This window comes from Artemia sp. Qi Xiang Cuo, chromosome 1 (genome assembly GCF_049724085.1).
Source record: "Artemia sp. Qi Xiang Cuo chromosome 1, ASM4972408v1, whole genome shotgun sequence".
NCBI lineage: Eukaryota > Metazoa > Arthropoda > Branchiopoda > Anostraca > Artemiidae > Artemia > Artemia sp. Qi Xiang Cuo.
Genome location: NC_142794.1, coordinates 44564243 through 44583992, shown reverse-complemented (window position 1 = coordinate 44583992; position 19750 = coordinate 44564243). Strand labels below are relative to the sequence as shown.

The following is a 19750-nucleotide window of genomic DNA, read 5'->3' as shown; positions in this document are numbered from 1 at the left end:
AAAAACTGATTTGAAAATAAATTATTATTTGCAATTGATCTGGCTATTTTAATACGCAAAGAAAGACTAGAATAGGTGATAAAGATGTGTATTTCCCTTCTTGATAATCTTAGATTTTAAATACTTTTTTCTAGTAAAAGACAAACAAATAGGAAAATTCCAATATAGGTATCTTCTAGGTTTTCTTTATACAGATTTGTCGACGGCTGTCCACTGCGTAAATTTAATCTTTTCTATTTTTGCTTTGTTTATCAGTCAAGAGGCTCTTTTTATTTTGAGGTGCAGAATTGAAACGTAATATAACCGACTGATTATGCTCAAAATACGGTTATTACTCCCAACTTAAAAAAAGCCCCTCACAGGTAACCAAATACCCCACAGAGTCCAATCTAAATTATACTGTTACTTTTGAATTTACTCTTGAAGCACTAAACATTTCAAGGCAAAACAGAGTTTGAATAATAAATTTCGAACAGTTGTTTCGCATGTTTTAAGCACCTTGCGTTTCAAATCATTCGTGGTTATGAATGATGATTGATTTTTCAGAAGAGTGACTTTAATTAGAAAACGAAAAATAATGATTTTAGAAAACAAAATAAAATAAAGTTACTCATTCCTTAATTCTGAAATTACCAAATAATTTAAATAGTGGTAGAAAATGTTATTGACTTAAGAAAATGACGAAATAACTTCATATAGGGAAGCGGACTTGATGAAAGCCCTTGACTGAATTTCAAGATTTGTAAGAACCCCGGATCAGAGCTTTTTAAGGCTTTGTATGTTCAGTGGGTATTTGCCATGCAGGAGGCATAGCTCTAGTCGAATATGCTGTGGTCATTTACTTCTTAATCGCTGTTGATTATTGACAGACAAATTTCAGGTAGCCAATTGATTTAAAACCATCAAAGAGTAATTTTATAAACTCTCAATTTAAGATTACATACTATCGCGCAATGGCGAATTTGCCCCTAAAAGTGTATGTAGTCCATGCACAATGAACGGTTATTATTGACTATAAATTATGTGATACTAATGGCTAGATAGTATTTCATACTTGCGTCTTAGCTATTAGAGAAGGGCAATTGGATCAGTAAAAAAAAAAGGGGGGGGGGCTTCTAGCCTCATAGGATAAGTTGCATTAATAGATCAAGGCTATCTAACTTTCCATTAAAAGCTTGATAAATACGGAGGGGGAATTCATTCCTTTGTCTTCAGGAAGAGATTCAGTGGGGGGGGGGGATAAGGCCAACCACTCTTCTCCCCCCTCCCCCCCCCAAAAAAAAATTTATGTTAGCATTGTTTCTAAATGTATCTTCCAAATTAGATTAACTTGGTCATAACTCCTGTTGCACTCCTCATCCTATTTTTTTGTTTTCTCTGTTTTTGTTCTGTCGGTGTCAAACAAACTTCGAAAGGTTCAATTTTTGTTGTTTTTTTTTTGTTTTTTTTTTTTTTTTTTTAGCACTGAGGACGACTTGGCGAAGGTCCTTTCGAAATAGTTGCTTGTTTCTTCGTCTTCATGGTTCACCACTGACTGACAAAATCCTCGTTTTCTTACCCTTTTTGATTTTATTTTTCATTTTGTTATTGTCTTTCCTCTCTGAGTTTCATTTGTCATGTATAGCCAGTGTGGTCTTAGAATGTATTTACGTTCTAGTGCCCTTTTTAAATGACCAAAAATAGAGGACAACTAGGCCCCCTCCCACGCTCATTTTTTTCCCAGTCACCCGATCAGAATTTTGAGATAGCCATTTTGTTCAGCATGGTCGAAAAATATAATAACTACTTCTTTGAGGATGACTTAATCCCCCACAGTCCCCGGGGGAAGGTCTGCAATTTATGGACTTTGCCCAATGTTTACATATAGTATAGGTTATTGGGAAGTATACAGAATTTTTGAGGGGAATTTTTTTGGTTGTGAGGGGGGGGGAGCAGGGTTTACGTTGGATGATCTTTCCATGGGGGAAGGGACATTACTATGAAGGGGGCGCCGGATTTCCCAGCCCTATTTAAAAAAACGATCAGAAATTAAATAAAAAAATTCAAATAAAAGTAAGGAGCAACATTAAAACTGAAAACGAACAGAAATTATTACGTAATTATTTACGCTAAAGTTATTTGGTACTTTCATCAGAGCTATTTATTCTAATTAACGGCCTTTGTGATTAAGGCCGTTAATTACTTTAAGGCCGACATTAAAACTTTAAACGAACAGAAATTATTCAGTATATGAAAGGGTCTGTCCCCTCCTCAGCGCCTCGCTCTTTACACTAAAGTTTGACTCTTTCTCACAACTCTATTTTCAAAACAATAAAAACTTTCGCGTAAAGAGCGAGGCGTTGAGGAGGGGGCAGTCCCTTTCTTATACGGATAATTTCTGTTCGTTTTAAGTTTTAATGTCGCTCTTTACTTTCAGTTAAAAAAAACTTTTTTTATTTATTTAATTGCATAAAGGCTCGATACAGTTCATTATAAATGGGGAATATGTAATTTTCATCGGATATAGCTGAAACTTAGTAAAGAAAAAATCATGGCACATAGTAACTAAAAGTTAAGATAATACAAGCATCTTTTGAAAAGTTGGGTATATCCGGGTTGCGGCAGTAGCTTTCAACCTAGTAAGAGATGATAACGTCCCATACTAAAAAATACAATAGCCCATAGTTCCTAAAAATATGGTGAGATCGAAAAACAATGTATACTATAAGAATCTCCTTATCCAAAACCCCTATATAGGAAGCTTACAGCTTCTTGGCTTGAATAACTAAGAAAATTCATTGGCTTGAAAAACATGAAAATTTGCTTGAATTACGATATTCTGCATGGACAGGATCTTTTTATTTCCTCCGCAGCTAGTGGGGCACTGGAACATCATAGAGAGCTGTTTAATGGCTCATTTTAAAAGAAATTGATTTATATAAAAACCTTTTGTAATTGACAAAAACAATTTTAAAATAAATTTTTTTTTTTTTTTACAAAAACCGTATTTTAATGTACAGGTTTGTTGAATGACGTCATAATCTTAGGCTGTAATCCGGGTTGCAGCGGTAGCTTGCAACCTTAGTAAGAGACTATCACGTCCCATTACAAAAATCGATATAGTTCATCATAAATACAATTTGAAAAGAATAGAAATGAACGTAAATATGATCATTAGGGAAGTTTTGTTTCTCTTCCTCAACTCCCTGCCCTCTGCCCTAAAGTATAATTTTTTTTACTTAGTTCTTTTCCTTAATGTTCTCACACCATTGCTATGCCAAAAAAAGAAAGAATGAAAGGGCTTATACATTCGCATTTGTTTTAAATAATTCAGTTTTTAGTTTAAATGTCCTGAAATAAAAGAATTTTAGCAGCCAGCTGGCTATATTGATAAAAGGCAAAGGTAAGCGTGGAGAGCCAGAGCTGACGAGATGATAGCCCACAGATGATAGCTTCACATATGATATTTATTCTGTTTTCCTAATTTCCGAATAAAAACGATATATGGTTTAAATGTTGTTCATTTGAATATTTAAGAAAAGAAATATATTAGCAAATAGTAGTTTTTTTTTCGTGTAGGTGCTAAAAGTATGATACTTTTGTTTTTAGACATTGATTGAATGCTTTTTCTAATACACCAGGGACTCTTGAAGTGTCACGCAAAAAGTGTGTTTATCCTGTGTGAATTGATGAAAAGAGAGAAAGCTTGAGATTACATGTAATGCCAGGATTGCGGTAAAGATTGTAAAGATACGATTATGTTGCACACGATCACCTTTCATACTTTAGCTTTGATCTTCAAGGAGAAAGTGCCATAGACACTAAACAAGAGATATATTTAATGAAATCAAGCCACATGAAATATTCCAATTCCGGTTTATTAAGAGTTCAGTGACTATTTAATTGAGTGATATCTAGTAAATATTTTCTTGCAAATAACATTGCATAACTTTTGCTTATAAATCTAATCAAATTTGATTGAACTTGTTCTAGCCTAGATAAGAATGACACAAGGACAAATTGTACTTGTGTTGTATGTAAATGAGATACGGTTGCTTAAAATAACACTTTCAAACATCTAAAATAAAACAAGGAATTATATGCTTGAAAAGTATTAGGCTCATAAGTTCCAAAAAGTCGGAGATCAAGCTCCAGATGCTCATTAGTTCTGCTCTAGATTAGAGCGGAACGGTGCAAATCTTTCTAAGTACATCGTATCAGTTTTTTTTTTTTTTTTTTTTTTTTTTTTTTTTTTTTTTGTTAGGATTGCTAGGATTCCTCATTAGTTCTGCTAAGTACATCGTAACAGTTTTTTTTTTTTTTTTTTTTTTTTTTTTTTTTTTTTTTTTTAGGATTGCTCCTCTTTTTAAGTTCGTTATTTTAAAAGTATCGCTACTCTAACATTTTAAACAGAGTTTTCATAAATAAGTTATAATCCTTGTAGTGAAATAAGTTATAATCCTTGTAAGTTATAATCCTTGTAGGGACGTTCCACCGTTGCTGAAAAGTGCTGATAATACCTTATTTCTTTGCAGAATTAAAATGAAATAAGTTACAAAAAAACTTTTAAACCTCATCAAAAATTTGTTTGTATACATTTTTATTAAGTCTTTACGAGTCAGGCAAATATTTTAGGGGGGGGGTCAAGCCTCGTAACCCCCTGTATCTGCCCTTGGTCATATGCTTAAATTTGATACATAAGAAGGATTTTAATAGTGTTTGTTTTCTTAGGTGTCAAGTGCATATTACGGGTGAATTGCTACTTTCGTTTCCATCTGGAATAATCCAAGTTTTCTCCAACAATGTTTCCCCTTCTCAATTAACATTCCGTGTGAAAAGCAGTCAAGTGGTCAAGGTGTTGAAATACAATAATGAGCTACTCAATTTGTAAGTTCCTTCTTTTCACTTTTCCTTTTATGTGTCTATAATCATTAGGGATTTTGTCTTTAAGTGACTCAATCAGATATATATTCTTTCCATAATATCAGTTTTATATATATTTTATTTATATATATATATATATATATATATATATATATATATATATATATATATATATATATATATATATATATATATATATATATATATATATATATATATATATATATATATATATATATATATATATATATATATATATATATATATATATATATATATATATATATATATATATATATGCCGGACTTATATTTAAGTCCGTATTAAACAGAATTTTCTTCAAAATATGTCAAAAAAGGTATTTAGCAAAAGAACATTCTTATTAATTAGAAAAAAAAATATTATTACAAAAGAGAGTGTATAGAAAGCTATTTCAAAAAACAATTAACGAGCCTTACTTGAAAAAGTCTCGAATATTCTTTTGTTTCAATGAAGTCTGCCTTCGTTTTGCCGTGCGATCTCGTAGACGCCTCAAGGTCTGTAGCTCAACAGACGATGTGTCGCTTTGTTTCTCAGAGTAATTCAACAAATTATCTAACATTGTTGTTGCTTCGCCGTGATTTGGTCCAGAACATTCGTCTGTACTGGCATCTTCACCATCCGAACTGTCCACAGTTTCATTTGCCGCGTTTGAAGTGCAGGCCTGTATGATATCATCCTCGCTTAAAATTTTCATGACCAATATTGTTATCATTGTCTATCCATCCTAATACGTCATTCTCATCTGTGTTGCCACAACCCTCCAACTGTTGAAACACTAGTACAAGCTCTTGTGATGTTGGTTGAGACTCCTCTCGCTCCTGGTTTTCTTGTGAAAAGCGGGGCCACAAAGTCCTCACTTGCACTAATATCGCCTGACAAAATTTCACCACTTAGACTTACTTCACGAATACCATGTCGAGCTTTCAATCGAGACAACCATCCCACACTTGCAGTAAAACCAGGATCGCCTTGTAATTTTTCGTTCATTTTTAGAGCAATAGCTTGTAATATTACGCCTGAAATCGGAACGCCTTGTTCACGTTGTTGGCAAAACCAAATGTACAAAGCCTCGTCTAAAGTTTCAAATTTGGGTCTCTTCAACGTGCTTTTGTTGCCAAGGCTGTCCTTACTCACCATTTTGGCGCAAAAATCTTCAATTTCTTTTTGGGTTTCTTTTTTCCAATCAGAAACGGTTAGTTTTCCGTTATGAAATATCTTGCGCGATTTTAGTCAATGATTCACCAGCATCAATACGTAATGAAGCTTGGAGTTTTTGTTCTATTGATAAAGTTACTTTTTAACGTGTTTTATTCATTTCCACAACACAAAAAGACGTATGTACTGAATAAAAATATTAAACACCGGCACGAGAATTTGTCACTAGGACGACCGAAGGGAACGAAACAAAGCAACCCCGAGAGTGACGCATTGCCGATTAACAAATACTGAGAAAATTGGAAGAAAGACTTCCGAGAACTAAGAGCAAACGGACCCTCCTAGATTTTTTCCTCTTAACAGTACTTTTTTCTTTTTCTTCGTACATCAGGCCGGATCAACCGGATGTCAGAATTGGCGGGGTCCGGATTAGCGAGACTCTACTATATATATATATATATATATATATATATATATATATATATATATATATATATATATATATATATATATATATATATCCATCTTTTGTCATTTTGCACATAGTGATTTGGAGGAGGCATCTGTCCTCTATATGTTCCCCTCTATACTTTGAAATGCACATTTGTTTTGTGTACTTCTATTGGAAAATGTTTTTTTTTGTATCTTCATTGTATTTTTTTTTAAAGGACAGATTTGGCCGCCTTAAATTTTGACCAACACATTTTGCCTTGCCCTTAAATTTCCGTAAATTGACGCCTCTGAGTATTCTCTAGTTTTCCAAGGTGGCATCATATTTCCCCTAGCAGAGTCGTTTTTAAAATGTTTACTGGTTCTACTGAAGGACACACAATTTAATATTTACTTCTCTTGACTTAGATTCACTTTTCAAGGAATTCATCATGCTAAATTAGATACCAAAAAACCTCTTTCAGACTTTGAATAGCAGAAAAGCATTTGTAGTGTGTGTATAAAACACTAAAAGATGTTCATTGTTTTTGGTTTGTCTGAATTTTGGGCAAAATTAGTAATTTCAAGTTTTATTATTTTTTTTCTACAATAGCAGTAGCATTAAAAAATGGCGGAGAGAAAACTAGAAACAATTTTTTAAGCTCTAGTGTTCTATGCTCAGGATAGTCATTAAATTATGCGTTTCTATGGGCTGTAACGCAATATTATAGATGATTGTAATGCAGTTTCGGATTTTAAAAATTAGTGTGTCTTTATTACACTTATTTAGTCTTTTAGCAGCATATGATTTTTGTGAACGAAAAGATTCATCTGTATATTATAGCTTGTATTATTGGTTCATCCCACAAAACTATCACATGGCTGATTTTCTGCCAAGGCTTTCCTGTCAAATGGTATATGCATAGATTCTCCTTAGACCTAGTTCGTGAATTATTTGAAAAAAACTACGTTTTCTAAAGAGTTAAAGAGGCTGAGTCACAAGTTTGAACCTTAAAACGTACAGGGATTAGGATGTACAGTTGAGGGGCTGCCGCCCAAACCCCCCGCTTTTGCAGCCTCTTTTGGTAAGGTTTTTTAAGTCCTGTAGTCTGCAATCAGTTGGTCGTACCAAGTTCATCACATTATAGCTTGTTATCGGTTAGGGAAAAATCTCCTGTAAAAAATCCAGCAAACAGGCTCAGAACTGTTTCTAATCAAAGAGATGCAATAGGATGTTCTTACGGTAAAAAATTCAAGCAGCCTTCGTTCGTGTTGCAAAGCATTTCTTTGCAAGGGGAAAAGCGGGGTTTGAGGGGGGCGGAAGACCCCCAATATAAAAACCTTAACAAAAGAGGCTGCAAAAACGGGAGGTTTGGGGGGCGGAAGCCCCCCAACTATACCTCCTAATCCCTGTACGTTTTAAGGTTCGAACTTGTGACTCAGCCTATTAAAATCTTTAGGACACACAGTTTTTTTCAAATTATCTATTCACATTTTTTAACAGTTTGTTGCTTATTGTTGTTTCAGCAACTTTTAGCTGATTGTATCGGGAGTTAAAGTGGGGGGGGGGGTTACCGCCCCCCCCCAAAAAAAAACCCCGCTTTTGAAGATTCTTTTGTTAAGGCTTTTAATTCCGGAATACTCAAATAAAATGCCCAGTAAGATTTTCTTTTTTCAACTTTTCTTCGAGCATGCGGGTATACTGCATGTTATCAAAGCAGTGGAGACTTACCTGTAAGCTGAAGGCCGACTGCGATATTTTTCTGGAGACGCCTGTTGAGCCGAAGTATTTAATAGATTGGATTTAAAAAAGAAACTGAGTTTCTTATTTAAACTAAATTTAAGAGATACAACTTTAAATTCTATATATATAAAACTTGCTCCTACAGGGAATCGAACCCGGGTTTTCCGCATGACAGGCGACAATAGAGACCACTGTACCATCAGAGACTGTTGATAATTTATTTTTAGTTTCTGCAATCTATTTTCGACGCAAGCAAATAGAAAGTAGGATTTTCGTTTTTCGACAAAAAAACTTCTGGGAAAGAGCTGGAAGTTTTGGAAGCTTGCAGTCGGTCTTGTCAGGTTAAGAGGAGTATTTTGATCTAATTTGATAATGAAATACTATGCTTTTAGGAATTTCAAAAATTAACATGGGCTCTTACGGGAAAACGAGGTTTTTCGTAAATATAAATTCGGGGGATAATTTTTTCGGTTGGAAAGTATCAAAAGGCCCTAACAGGTCGAGTTTCGGTTCGAAAGAGTACTCATTCACCCGGATCCGTTGCCAACTGTGGCCTGTAGGCGTGGCTGACAAAAAAAAAATAATTTGTTGAACATTAAATCGGTATATTTGGTTTTTGGAAAACAGGGAAGTGTACCGTGAGTAAAATGTGATGTATTTAAAATACCAAAATAAAGTTCCTTCTTTCTAAAGATAATTCCGACTTCCTATAATTAAGTTAAACCTATTTTCAAAAATTAAAAGCTCTTAACCAGAAAAGAAAAAAAACTGCTGTTAGCCTCAGATAAAGAACGATGCTGTCCAAGCTGTGCATTTCGCTATGACAGTGAGCAATAAAAAAGGTGCTACGCACAATATTTCTAAGGAAGTTTAAACGATAAGAACCGTGTGAACGTCTAAATCATCAAAAATAGTTAAGAAAGATTATTGGACGAAGGGTTCGCATCCTTGGGCCACTTCGGCCAATTGTGAGCCAGTTCTTACAGCGCAGGACTAAAGAGCTACGTTTGATAGTGGGGTAAAAGTGCTTTTTGAAGATATTCGTAAATCAGAATCAGGACCATTCAGATAGAATTTTTTCGCCATTCAAGCTTGGCGATTCTTTCATTGTTGTATCTCAGTCACCATTATTGTCATTTGAAGTGACCTATTGCTGTTCACCCAAATATGTAAGTTTCAATAAATCTATTGCTTTTTTACCTGTGTTTATTTCATTTTATATGTCTGTAGCCTGCCTAATAACATGCAATTAGTTCTCAAAATCTCGAAGGAAGTTCCCAGAGAATCTGATCTCCAGATAGCTCGAAGAAAAGAAAATCACATTTATATGGCTACACACCTTATCTTTTCCCATTAATTGAGGGTGGCGCAAGCCTTGTTGGCTCAATCTTTAGTGCTATAAGCGGCGCTATCGGAGGACTTGTAAGGTGTAATTTCACGGCTTTTGAGCATAATATTACATTTGACGTGGGCAATATTTACGACCGTAATGAAGCCCAGTCCCTTTCCTTTTTTAACCACAGCCCTAAAGCCTTCATTGCTACAAATGGCACAGTCGGAAATTGGAAGAAAACTTGCGAAATAATTACGCTATAAACTTTGTAATTTAAATTTAATTATTAGAGAGATACAAACATATAAGTAAAGTGATCAGGCCTGTAACCGATAAGATAAGACCTGAAACCCTTTAAAATATCTCTTAGCGTATAATAGCCTCATCAAAAATATTTTCAGTGAAAAAATAAATTTATTTCGAGTCTATTCAAAAAAAAAAAATGTCAAAAGACCCTAACCATTTATTAATAGTACAAAAACTGATTGCAAAAAATATATAAATAGTGAAGTCTATCCCGAAGTACAATGGTCAATCAGATATTGACGAATTCAATATCCAATTGGCCCAGTTTGTACAACTAACAAAAACAGAGCTAGGAGGGTTAGTCGACATGCTCCTACTACGATTAAAAGGCCAGACCTTAACCTTTCTAAAAAAATTGAACATACCATAGGCAATAACGCCAAATTGCCAATAAATACGATTGATAACTTGTTAAAAGCATTTAAAGATAGATTTATCGAAACCAGTTCCATAAATAAATTAAAACACGGAACGGTGAGCTTTGACTTTTCACAAAATATAAGAGAATATCTTGATAATATACGCATTACTAAAGAGGCAAAATACGAAAGTGGTTCTGGGAAACTGTATGAAAAAGTCATGCAAAATACCTTTTTGCAAGGGCTGCCCCCAAAACTACATAGAGTGGCAATATCCAAAAATATTCAGACGTTGAATATCATAGTTCAGAAGATACAGAGATTCATTTAAGTCAATAAGACGGTTGAAAATCACAGTAAAACAATACTGAACAGCTTAAATGATTAAAATGCAAAAATAAATTTCAAAAGCGAACAGGTGTCCCCCAATTTCTTTTCAAGGGATAACTCACCAGTACCACAAAGAAACAAAACGCAAGAACCCTCTAGGCAGAAAACAGTACGTTTTCAGCCTGTAAAACAATCTAATTACGAAAATAACCCTACAATAATAAGGTGCTATATTTGTAATCATGTTGGGCATATCGCGAGAGAGTACCGTTATGTCCCCAATCGCATACCAAGAATTGCTGTCGGTAATACGCAAAATTATGGCAACCATTTGTTCGGAAGAACAAATTTTAGCACCGGTCGTGCACCAGGCTATAGCCAGGGGGGATTGCGCCAATCAGTACCTTACAACACGTACCAACCAAACTTGTATAACCCTCCCCCAACAGACAAATTAATTACCGACTTGAAAACCCAAATACTCGCCAAAGCCAATATAATGCGAGAATGCTATATAGGAACTACGGAAATTTGCCGATGGGAAATGAAAATTTTGCAAGCAGACGGCATTGGCAGTCAGCGCCAACAAATGGCACTGACACAGGACATCCGCGTTACCATAATAATACAGGGCGAAGGCAGACAGACGTAAATCAATTAGATATGCCTACGGAAGCTCATACGTCTGAATTACAGGCACCGACACATGAAATAAATCCTCAGGGAAACGCGTCAGGCCCCTCAGAAATAAAAATTGGACCCAGAGGGTGCTCGGAATATTGAATACGTCCAAAACAATGGTAGTGCCGTCTTGTAGTGATATTAATAACACGTTACCTATATTTAATGAATTTTGTGTAGAAAATGTTTATTTTAAAGCTTTAATTGACTCTGGTGCAACGATTAGTATTATAAAATCATGCTTATTTAATTTGTTGCCTCTGTATATTAGGCAAAAAAAGAATTCTAATAATCCTAATTCAATTGTCTGACAGGTCATAAGTTGGATGTATAAGGTTAAATTTTCCTAAATGTAAAAAGAGACAATAGGCTCTTTACGACAAATTTTATAATATCCGATAACTTTCCGTATGAAGCAATCATAGGCGCAAATTTTTTAAGGTCCAATAGATTACTATTAGACGTAGCAAATGAGAGGCTTGTCTACCCGGCTAAGGTGGGGGAAGAAATTTCTACCTTAAGAAATTGTAACAGAGGATACGAAGGCAACATAACAGTAAACAAAATTTCTGACGGAATAACGTCGCAATCTTTTGAAACTCATGGAATAATCAGAAACTTCTCCAATTATTCTGAAAGACATTGCAGAGATGAAGTAAATTTAAAAAATAAGGGTATTGAATCTGCGAAAATAAAAATAGAAGATATGTGACAGTACAGGTCAAACGAAATTAAGAAAATAGCGGAATTATGGAAAAACATAGTAAAACCCAACGTGACGCCGCAAGATACCGCAATGGCGCAACATAGCGCCAGTATGAATCTAAAAGACAATGAAAATAAAGAGATATATTACGGTTTCGCGATAAGGAAAACAAACGTCCCTCCCAAAACGATGCAAAACATTCAAACATCACAGCTGATAGGGTCAGGGGTTACCAAATACGAAATATGGTTTGCGTTCCCACCTGAAAGGCCCGAAAATTTGTTATGCGAGGAACACACCGTATCTTGTGACAAAGGACACGGTTTTATTTGGGTAACTAGTAACCATGAAAATGATACAATTACAATTAAAAAGGGGGCGTGTTTAGCTCAAATTCAGGTTTTATCGGAGAATGGTTTAAATACATGGGAAAATTCTCAAAGAAACCTAGTTAACGGCATTAAAACCTCAAATAACAGGTACCCTCTAACTAAATCGCAATTTTTAAACAAATTTAATATGAATCATATTACGGACATGGAAATTAAGAACAAATTATGTGAATTATTATGTATTTTTAAAGTTGTGTTTTCCGCATCTGAATGTGATATTGGACTTATACCATTTAATTAACACTCAATTTTAACGACTGGTAATCCTGTAGCGAAACAGCCATATCGTGTGCCGTATAAGCACAAAGAGTGGTTAAAAAATAAAATCCGTGAATTAGAAAAAAATGAAATTATACGCCCCAGTATAAATCCGTATAGTGCACCAGTGATCTTAGTACCAAAAAAGAATGGTGATCTTAGACTTGTAGTAGATCACAGAGCCCTTAACAAATAAGTAGTTAGCGATAAATTTACTCTACCGAGAATAAATGAAATTCTTGACTCAATTTCAAGCAAAAACAAAAGTTTTACTTCTTTGGACCTTACCCAAGGCTACCAGCAAATGAAAATATCCGAAAAGGATGTCCACAAAACCGCCTTTTCAGCATCTGAATGTGGTTCATACGAATACTTAAGGGTGTCATTTGGACTGAAAACAAGTTCAAGCGCGCTATGCAGACCCGTATTGTACCTGTTAAAAGGATTAAAGAATATCATTCATTTTGTCGAGGATGTCATATGCGTGGGGGAAAATACTAAACTAAACTTAGCGACACTAGCTAAGGTGTTCGAAAAGTTCAGGCAATGCAATTTAAAATACCTGCCTGAGAAAGTAAATTTATTTCAACTCGAAATTTAATTTTTAGGATTAGTAGTAATCCAAGGAGCGATATCCCCAGACCCTGATAAAATAAAATGTGTTGAAAACCTCAAACCCACCAGAACTATGAAAGAATTAAGAGGAATTCTAGGTCTTATTGGTTACTTTAGAAAGTTCGTGCGCCATTACGCCCAAATTGCGAAATCCCTCACGGAATTAACTAAAGGGAACTCCCATAATGTTACCTGATCCCAGGAAGCTCAAACTTCTCTAGACCGTCTCAAAAAGGCGCTCACTTGTAAACCAATTTTATCACTTCCTGATTTCGAAAACGGAGGATTTGTGGTCACGACCAATGCTAGTTCAAAAGGCATTGGGGCTATTCTTTCGCAAATAATTCCCATGGGAAACCCTGATCCTTTACAAGGACCTTCTAATAAAAAAAATAGAAAAAGTTCTATGCTATTCGAGTAGAACCTTATCAAAGGGCGAAAGTAGTTATTCCGCCACAAACTTAGAATTATTATCTATGATCCACCACTTGGACAAATTTAGACACTATTTAATTGGTAGAAAATTTATTATACGACCAGAACATAAAAGCTTGCAGTACCTGCGCACTTTCAAAAACCCCACGGGCATTCTAGCTAGATGGATTATGAAAATCCAAAACCTAGATTACGAAATTGAACATTTAAAAGTTAAACAAAACGCAGCTTGCAACTTTTTGAGTAGATACCCAGAAAATATTCCGTCAGAAGCTGAAGAAGATGAAGTTAACGCTATAAATGCTAAGAGCAATCATGGATGTAAGAAAAACAAAGTTAAAGCCGCAGCAAAGGAAAATAGGGTTGACTATTGTTCCTAATCGTTAGAAAATATAAAAAGAAAGCAAAAAAAGGACGATATGTGTTCAGCACTTAATAAATTTTCTTTGAAAAACAATGAGTAACCGATTAGATTCAAAACTCTTAGAAAGAGATAGATAATTTTTACTATGATACTGAGGATGAGATGGCGTGTAGAATCGTGACCGCTGGGACAAAAAAAAACCAAACCTCATTAATACCCGTTATACCACAAAAATTAATAGGGCCTGCACTTGAATATTTTCATTTATATATAAGTGTACACTTGGGGGCAATAGAAACTTTCAAAAGATTGAAACAGTATTTTTAAGTGCAGTCGGCAATGACAATATTTAAAGATTTTGTAGGTACGATCAAAGCATATAACTTAAGAAAAATACCCCCAGTTTATACTAATCCTCCCCTGTGAAGGGTCCCAGTAGCAAAGTACCCCTTCGATATTATGTCATTTGACTTATACGGAACAAATGGAGCCTTGCCTGTTTCCAGCAGAGGCCATACTTGTATTCTTTCAGTTATAGACCATTTTTCAGGATTTACTTTTGCAAAAGCATTAAAATATCAAGGTGCTTATGCCACCAGTAAGGTCTTAGCGAAATTATTTTTACAATTTGGCGTTCCAAATAAGATTTTGAGTGACAACGGAGGCAATTTTGTTTCAAAGGTAACAAAAGACTTAATGAGTTTTCTTACCACCATGAGCTCCGTACCACCCACAAGCTAATGGTAAAATAGAAAATAGGCATAAAATATTTTCGAACGTATTAAGTATTTATACAAAAGACAATAGGAGCGACTAGAATCATTTTTTACCTTCTTTAACAAACGTAATCACTACTGCTTATTCTGATACAGCCCATGACAATCCATTTTATTTACGTTTTGGACGGGATTTCAGGACCCCGTATAATGAGATTATTGAATATCAGCAGTATTATAATAACTCGGAGGATTACAAACAAGAAATCATAAAGAGGATGGGAAAAACTTGTAAAATAGTGATGCAAGAGTTGGAAAAGGATAACATAAGCCATGAGCCGGGAATCAAACCCACAGTAAAGGGGAGTTTATATTTAAATGAAGGAGACTTTGTTTTCCTAAGAAACAAAGTAAAAACCTAAGGAAAAAAACTTTTTAACAAATATTATGGACCGTACAGAATAATCAAAAGGTACGATAACGAATATACTTTTAAAATGGAAAACACTGAGATTGGAAGAACTTACAAAGTATATGTTTACCGAACAAAAAGAGCCAATTTTCCTGCCAACTGGGTATCTCATCCTTCCTCAACTAATTTATCAAGTACAGAAAATGAGCCCCCTATATCAAGATTGATAGACCTAAGACCCTTTAATTTCAAGCAAAACTATTTCGAGAATGACAGTGATGAGGAAAATTTTGAAGAATTTTTAGCTATGAAAAATCTAGTTATCCAAAGAAAAAATTCCTAATACCAGTAAGAATTGAAACACCAAAAGCCCAAAAAGTTCACCGTCAGAGAGTGCGAGAGATATGGATTATAAAATATCTCCTAAAACCCAATTTTCCCCCGATAGAATTTCGACCCCTTGTCCCCTCGAAATATTTCCAGACGATATGGTTTCCCCTGCAACACCGATAGAAAGGCCCCTTTCCTTACAGGAGGAATTAAACAGAGCTGTAGAAACCCCCGGTATTACTGTAAAGAAAACTCCCCCCTAAAAATTCAACTAAAACAAACCTGAGAGAAGCTATGGATTTAATAAATTTTCTCATAAAAACGAGTCAAAGTACATTGCCCGAGAATAAAACTCCCAAGGATGACCAGCAAGGTCAATATCACGATATAACTGTGTCCAAGGTCAAGCCTAAACAGTGGACTTCAAGGACGGAAACCTCAGTGCAAAAAATGCCCCATCCCCCTGAAGACATGGCCTTCAAACAGTTGAGGAACCCCGCAAAAACTATTGATTCCTCCCAAAGTTCTCAAGGATTTTTCAAATCTCCCGAGTTGAAAACTCAGGGCAGGGACTTAGAGAATCAACCTTCTACTTCCAAAGGAGTAGAAATTTACGAAGGATGGGTAGGTGATACCTCAAAAAGTGCCACATCTAAAAGTTCTAATCCGGATTCGTCGGAAACTAGTTCCGAAGAGTCTGACGGCGAATCAGACCATATAGTAGTTAAAGAAATAGGGAAATCAAGACCGACTTCAGCAGCCTCACACGCGAAACAAACGAAATTAAACGGGCAAGAATTCTTTAAAAAAAAATAAAAAATTTCTGAACTTATTTCTATATAAACACCTAAAAAGAAAAACCGCAAGAAACACCGGAGAAAATAACGACACAATCAGGCAGAACGGTTAAAAAACCTGACAGATGGAAATATTCCTAATTAATGTAAAGACAAATTTAAAATATAATAAATTTAACACCATAATAAATCTAACCGTGTGCAAGTAAAGTTAACCAAGTCAATATTAATGAAAAAAAATAATACGAGTGATGTCAAAACATTGGTGATCAGAGAGAAAGGTGGGAACAGAAAATAACCAAAGGTAGGAAGCTCGTGGTCGACTGAAAACGACAAGGGGTGTTGGACCACGTTTTGTGGGAAGCCTGGGGAGGAACTCAAAGCACATGCAGCTTTTAATTTGTCGTGGGCGTGCTTGCCCTCGGATTTTCTATGAAAAATTGACTCATGTCCTAACCAAGATGGATATTATCCAAAACAAGAAATTACCAGTACAGAAGCGTATAATTATATGAAATATTTTTTGTTAGTGCAGATTATAATTATTTTATGCCTACACATAAAATAGGGTACCAGTGTAATTATGTGCTGCACGCTTGCTTCTTCATGTGTTTCTTACTCGAGAAATATAATGTAAAATTAAATTGTATAGCTCGGAAGTCCTAACTTTACTTTCCTAACCTATCTAATCCTAAAATATTTATTCTGTTTTACGCCTACAAATTATTTTTCTTTGGCCAATGCCACAAAATGATTACATAATAAAAAAAAATAACCTAAATTAAAAATTAAAGTGCCTTTGAAAAAAAAATATAATAATAACACAGTAGTAAACAAGCGAATTTTCCAAAAAAAAATGGGTAAAATTAATGGTAAATTAATTTTAGAAACAAACAATAAGATGAGGCTTAAGACAATCATCATAATACTCGTTGTTCACGCAGTGGCCCAAGCCATTGTAAAACATGGAGTAATATTCAAGCATGAAAATTCACTGCTAGTTAGCCATGACGCATGGAAAATCTTTATGAAATTGGACCCCAAAACCTTCGAGACCTTGTTTCAATAGGTTAAAAGACTAGAAAGAAATACGAATGAACTCAAAGAATTGACCAATTTCTGGTGGAACATACTAGTGGCCGCATGTCTCGTATTCATGACATCCCTCACCATAAGAACCCTATTGACTTTTAATTACAGAAAAATCTTGAGACTAAGAAGGCAAAAACCAAGAGAAGAACACGGGGAAACGGCTGAAATGCAGAGGTTAAACCCGGAACCCCCTGAGAACGTCTAAGCCAAGAAAAAGGGAAGACATTAGAAAACGAGCGGGTATAGAGGTCTCCACTCGTCCTTGTTATGTCTTGTTCCCTCATTGTAGTATCGTTTACGTAAAACCGTGTGGTTATGACGCTGCAACATGTGTTTCTTAAACAGCACGGACGTGCGTGAACAATGCAGGCATGAAATCGGTTATAAAAGTAGACCTCAAAATTAACCATGTAGCATAAACTCTGTTTAAATGATTATTTTAAATCTAATGTAAAATTAACTAAGTGTTAAAGGAAGTTAAAATAAAGTGTATGTAGTAATGTATATTAGAAAGCATAATAACAGACCACACTCAAAGTTAAAGAATCAATCTTTTATATCGTCGTTAGGCTATGACAACTTAGAAGAAACTTCTATGTATTGAAGTTCCCAATGGGAATTATGTCGTGTTCTTATAACCAAAACGATAAAAATTTCGTTTTTTGTACTAATATTAGTGTATTTATTTAACTCTGTCTTGTAGCGTAAAAATCCATGTACCCAGTCGATGCATGACGTATTTGTATTATGACTACTCGTTTTAAAGAACGTGTGATTCTGCCGAGTTATTTTATTTCAGGAATTGGAACGGCATATCAGACACTAATCAGGACAATGCATAGACCAGTGCAAGTATAGCCCAGTAGCACCTATTTTCATCACATCTCGACCAACTAAGAGTACTCGCCATAAACCCCAAGAAACTCTCGACCCAACTTGGCCCATGAAAATTACGGATACCCTTTGATCAAAGAAACGATGATCGTTTGACGAAGGATGATTTTCCTCAAACACAAATCATATTATGTATCAGGTAACAAATCTCAGTATCCAGTGCCTTATTCAACTATAAACATAACAACCCTGAGAATCCCATTATCTAGCATAAGATGTAAGTGAATACATCATCCCTGACAATAATATCGATGAACCCAATTCAGCAGACTTTCTACTTGTCGACGATTCACACGTTAAATCCCCTTCGACCCTTTCTCCATTACGAGATTACAGAGACATTAGAGATATTACCGTTAATGTTACGAGATAAGTTTTGAAATATGGACTTGGAAACCAACCATTGAATCATGTAAACAAAATAATCCCAATGAATAACCCCTGAGTGACAATATACTCCCCCCAAGAGTTAAGGACAATATGTTGAAGGAGTCACTAAAGTTGATGTTGACCCATTCCAAATTCGAACATCACTTCCCCTATGATTTACTAAGGAGTCCCCATAAAAGCTAATGAGTACAAGCCATGCACGAACAATTTTATGAACTATAATCTCTAAGTGCGTGAAGGAACAATTTTACACGAAAAACACATTCTCTATGTGATTAAAGACAACCCAAGAGTGAAATACTATGGTATAGTCAACCCTTCTGTCATCAACGCATTCCCAGTGCTCAAACCCTTAACAATAAGGCACCCTACGAACTAACCAAAAACAACAGGTGAGAATGAACTCTAATGGCGAAATTCCACACACCTGTAACCAAAAGTATCATTTCCAGTTTGATAATTGGAGATATCACTTCGTCCAAGATGAACGTAACCATACTCGAACTAATCTGTGAGGAAAATACATATGAAAATTTTAAAAACTTTGTTTCAACAATACGATACTAGTGAAGAACCATAATTCGCAACAGGAGGAGCGAGTACGTAAAGAGACACGTATAGTGGTAAAATAGGTGTGAACTCATATCTGACAACTAAACAATTTTGATAATTTAATGTTGATATTACATAACAAACAGTCCAATTGAAAGTGTTTTTGTCACCACTGAAAATGGTAAACATAATATTGTGTGTTATAAATCATTCATGTATGTACCGCTTGATGTTCAAGTAGAATCATATTCAGTATGTTCATGCTATTCATTTATTGTAGAATAGACAGAAATTATTTAGACATATAAACAGCAAAATAAAAAAAAAGCCTCGTAAAAAGTCAATTCAAAAAAAATCTTAAGTGAAGGTAAAATAGCCCCAACCTTGTTGGAAATGTAAAAGTAATTATTGTTAGAAGTAAAAAAAAAATCTTTAGTATCGTAGCTAGCCAAGAATCAGGAATAATCTTAGTCCGGTAGATGAATTTTGGATAGGGAGGTAGAAAAAAAAGAAAAAGAAAAATAATAGAAAAAATTTTTAGCACTCCTGATTAAG

General features: G+C 34.9%; 1 protein-coding gene across 6 annotated transcripts in view; it reads left to right on the top strand.

The window, feature by feature from the left end:
* Positions 1-19750, top strand: part of LOC148956364 (F-BAR domain only protein 2) — a 175450-nt gene that overhangs the window by 125697 nt on the left and 30003 nt on the right. For all 6 annotated transcript variants that reach the window (XM_089107025.1, XM_089106966.1, XM_089107181.1 and 3 more), the window contains one exon: positions 4711-4866. In XM_089107025.1, the coding sequence (XP_088963151.1) occupies positions 4711-4866 (156 nt within the window). The remainder of the gene's footprint in view (positions 1-4710; positions 4867-19750) is intronic.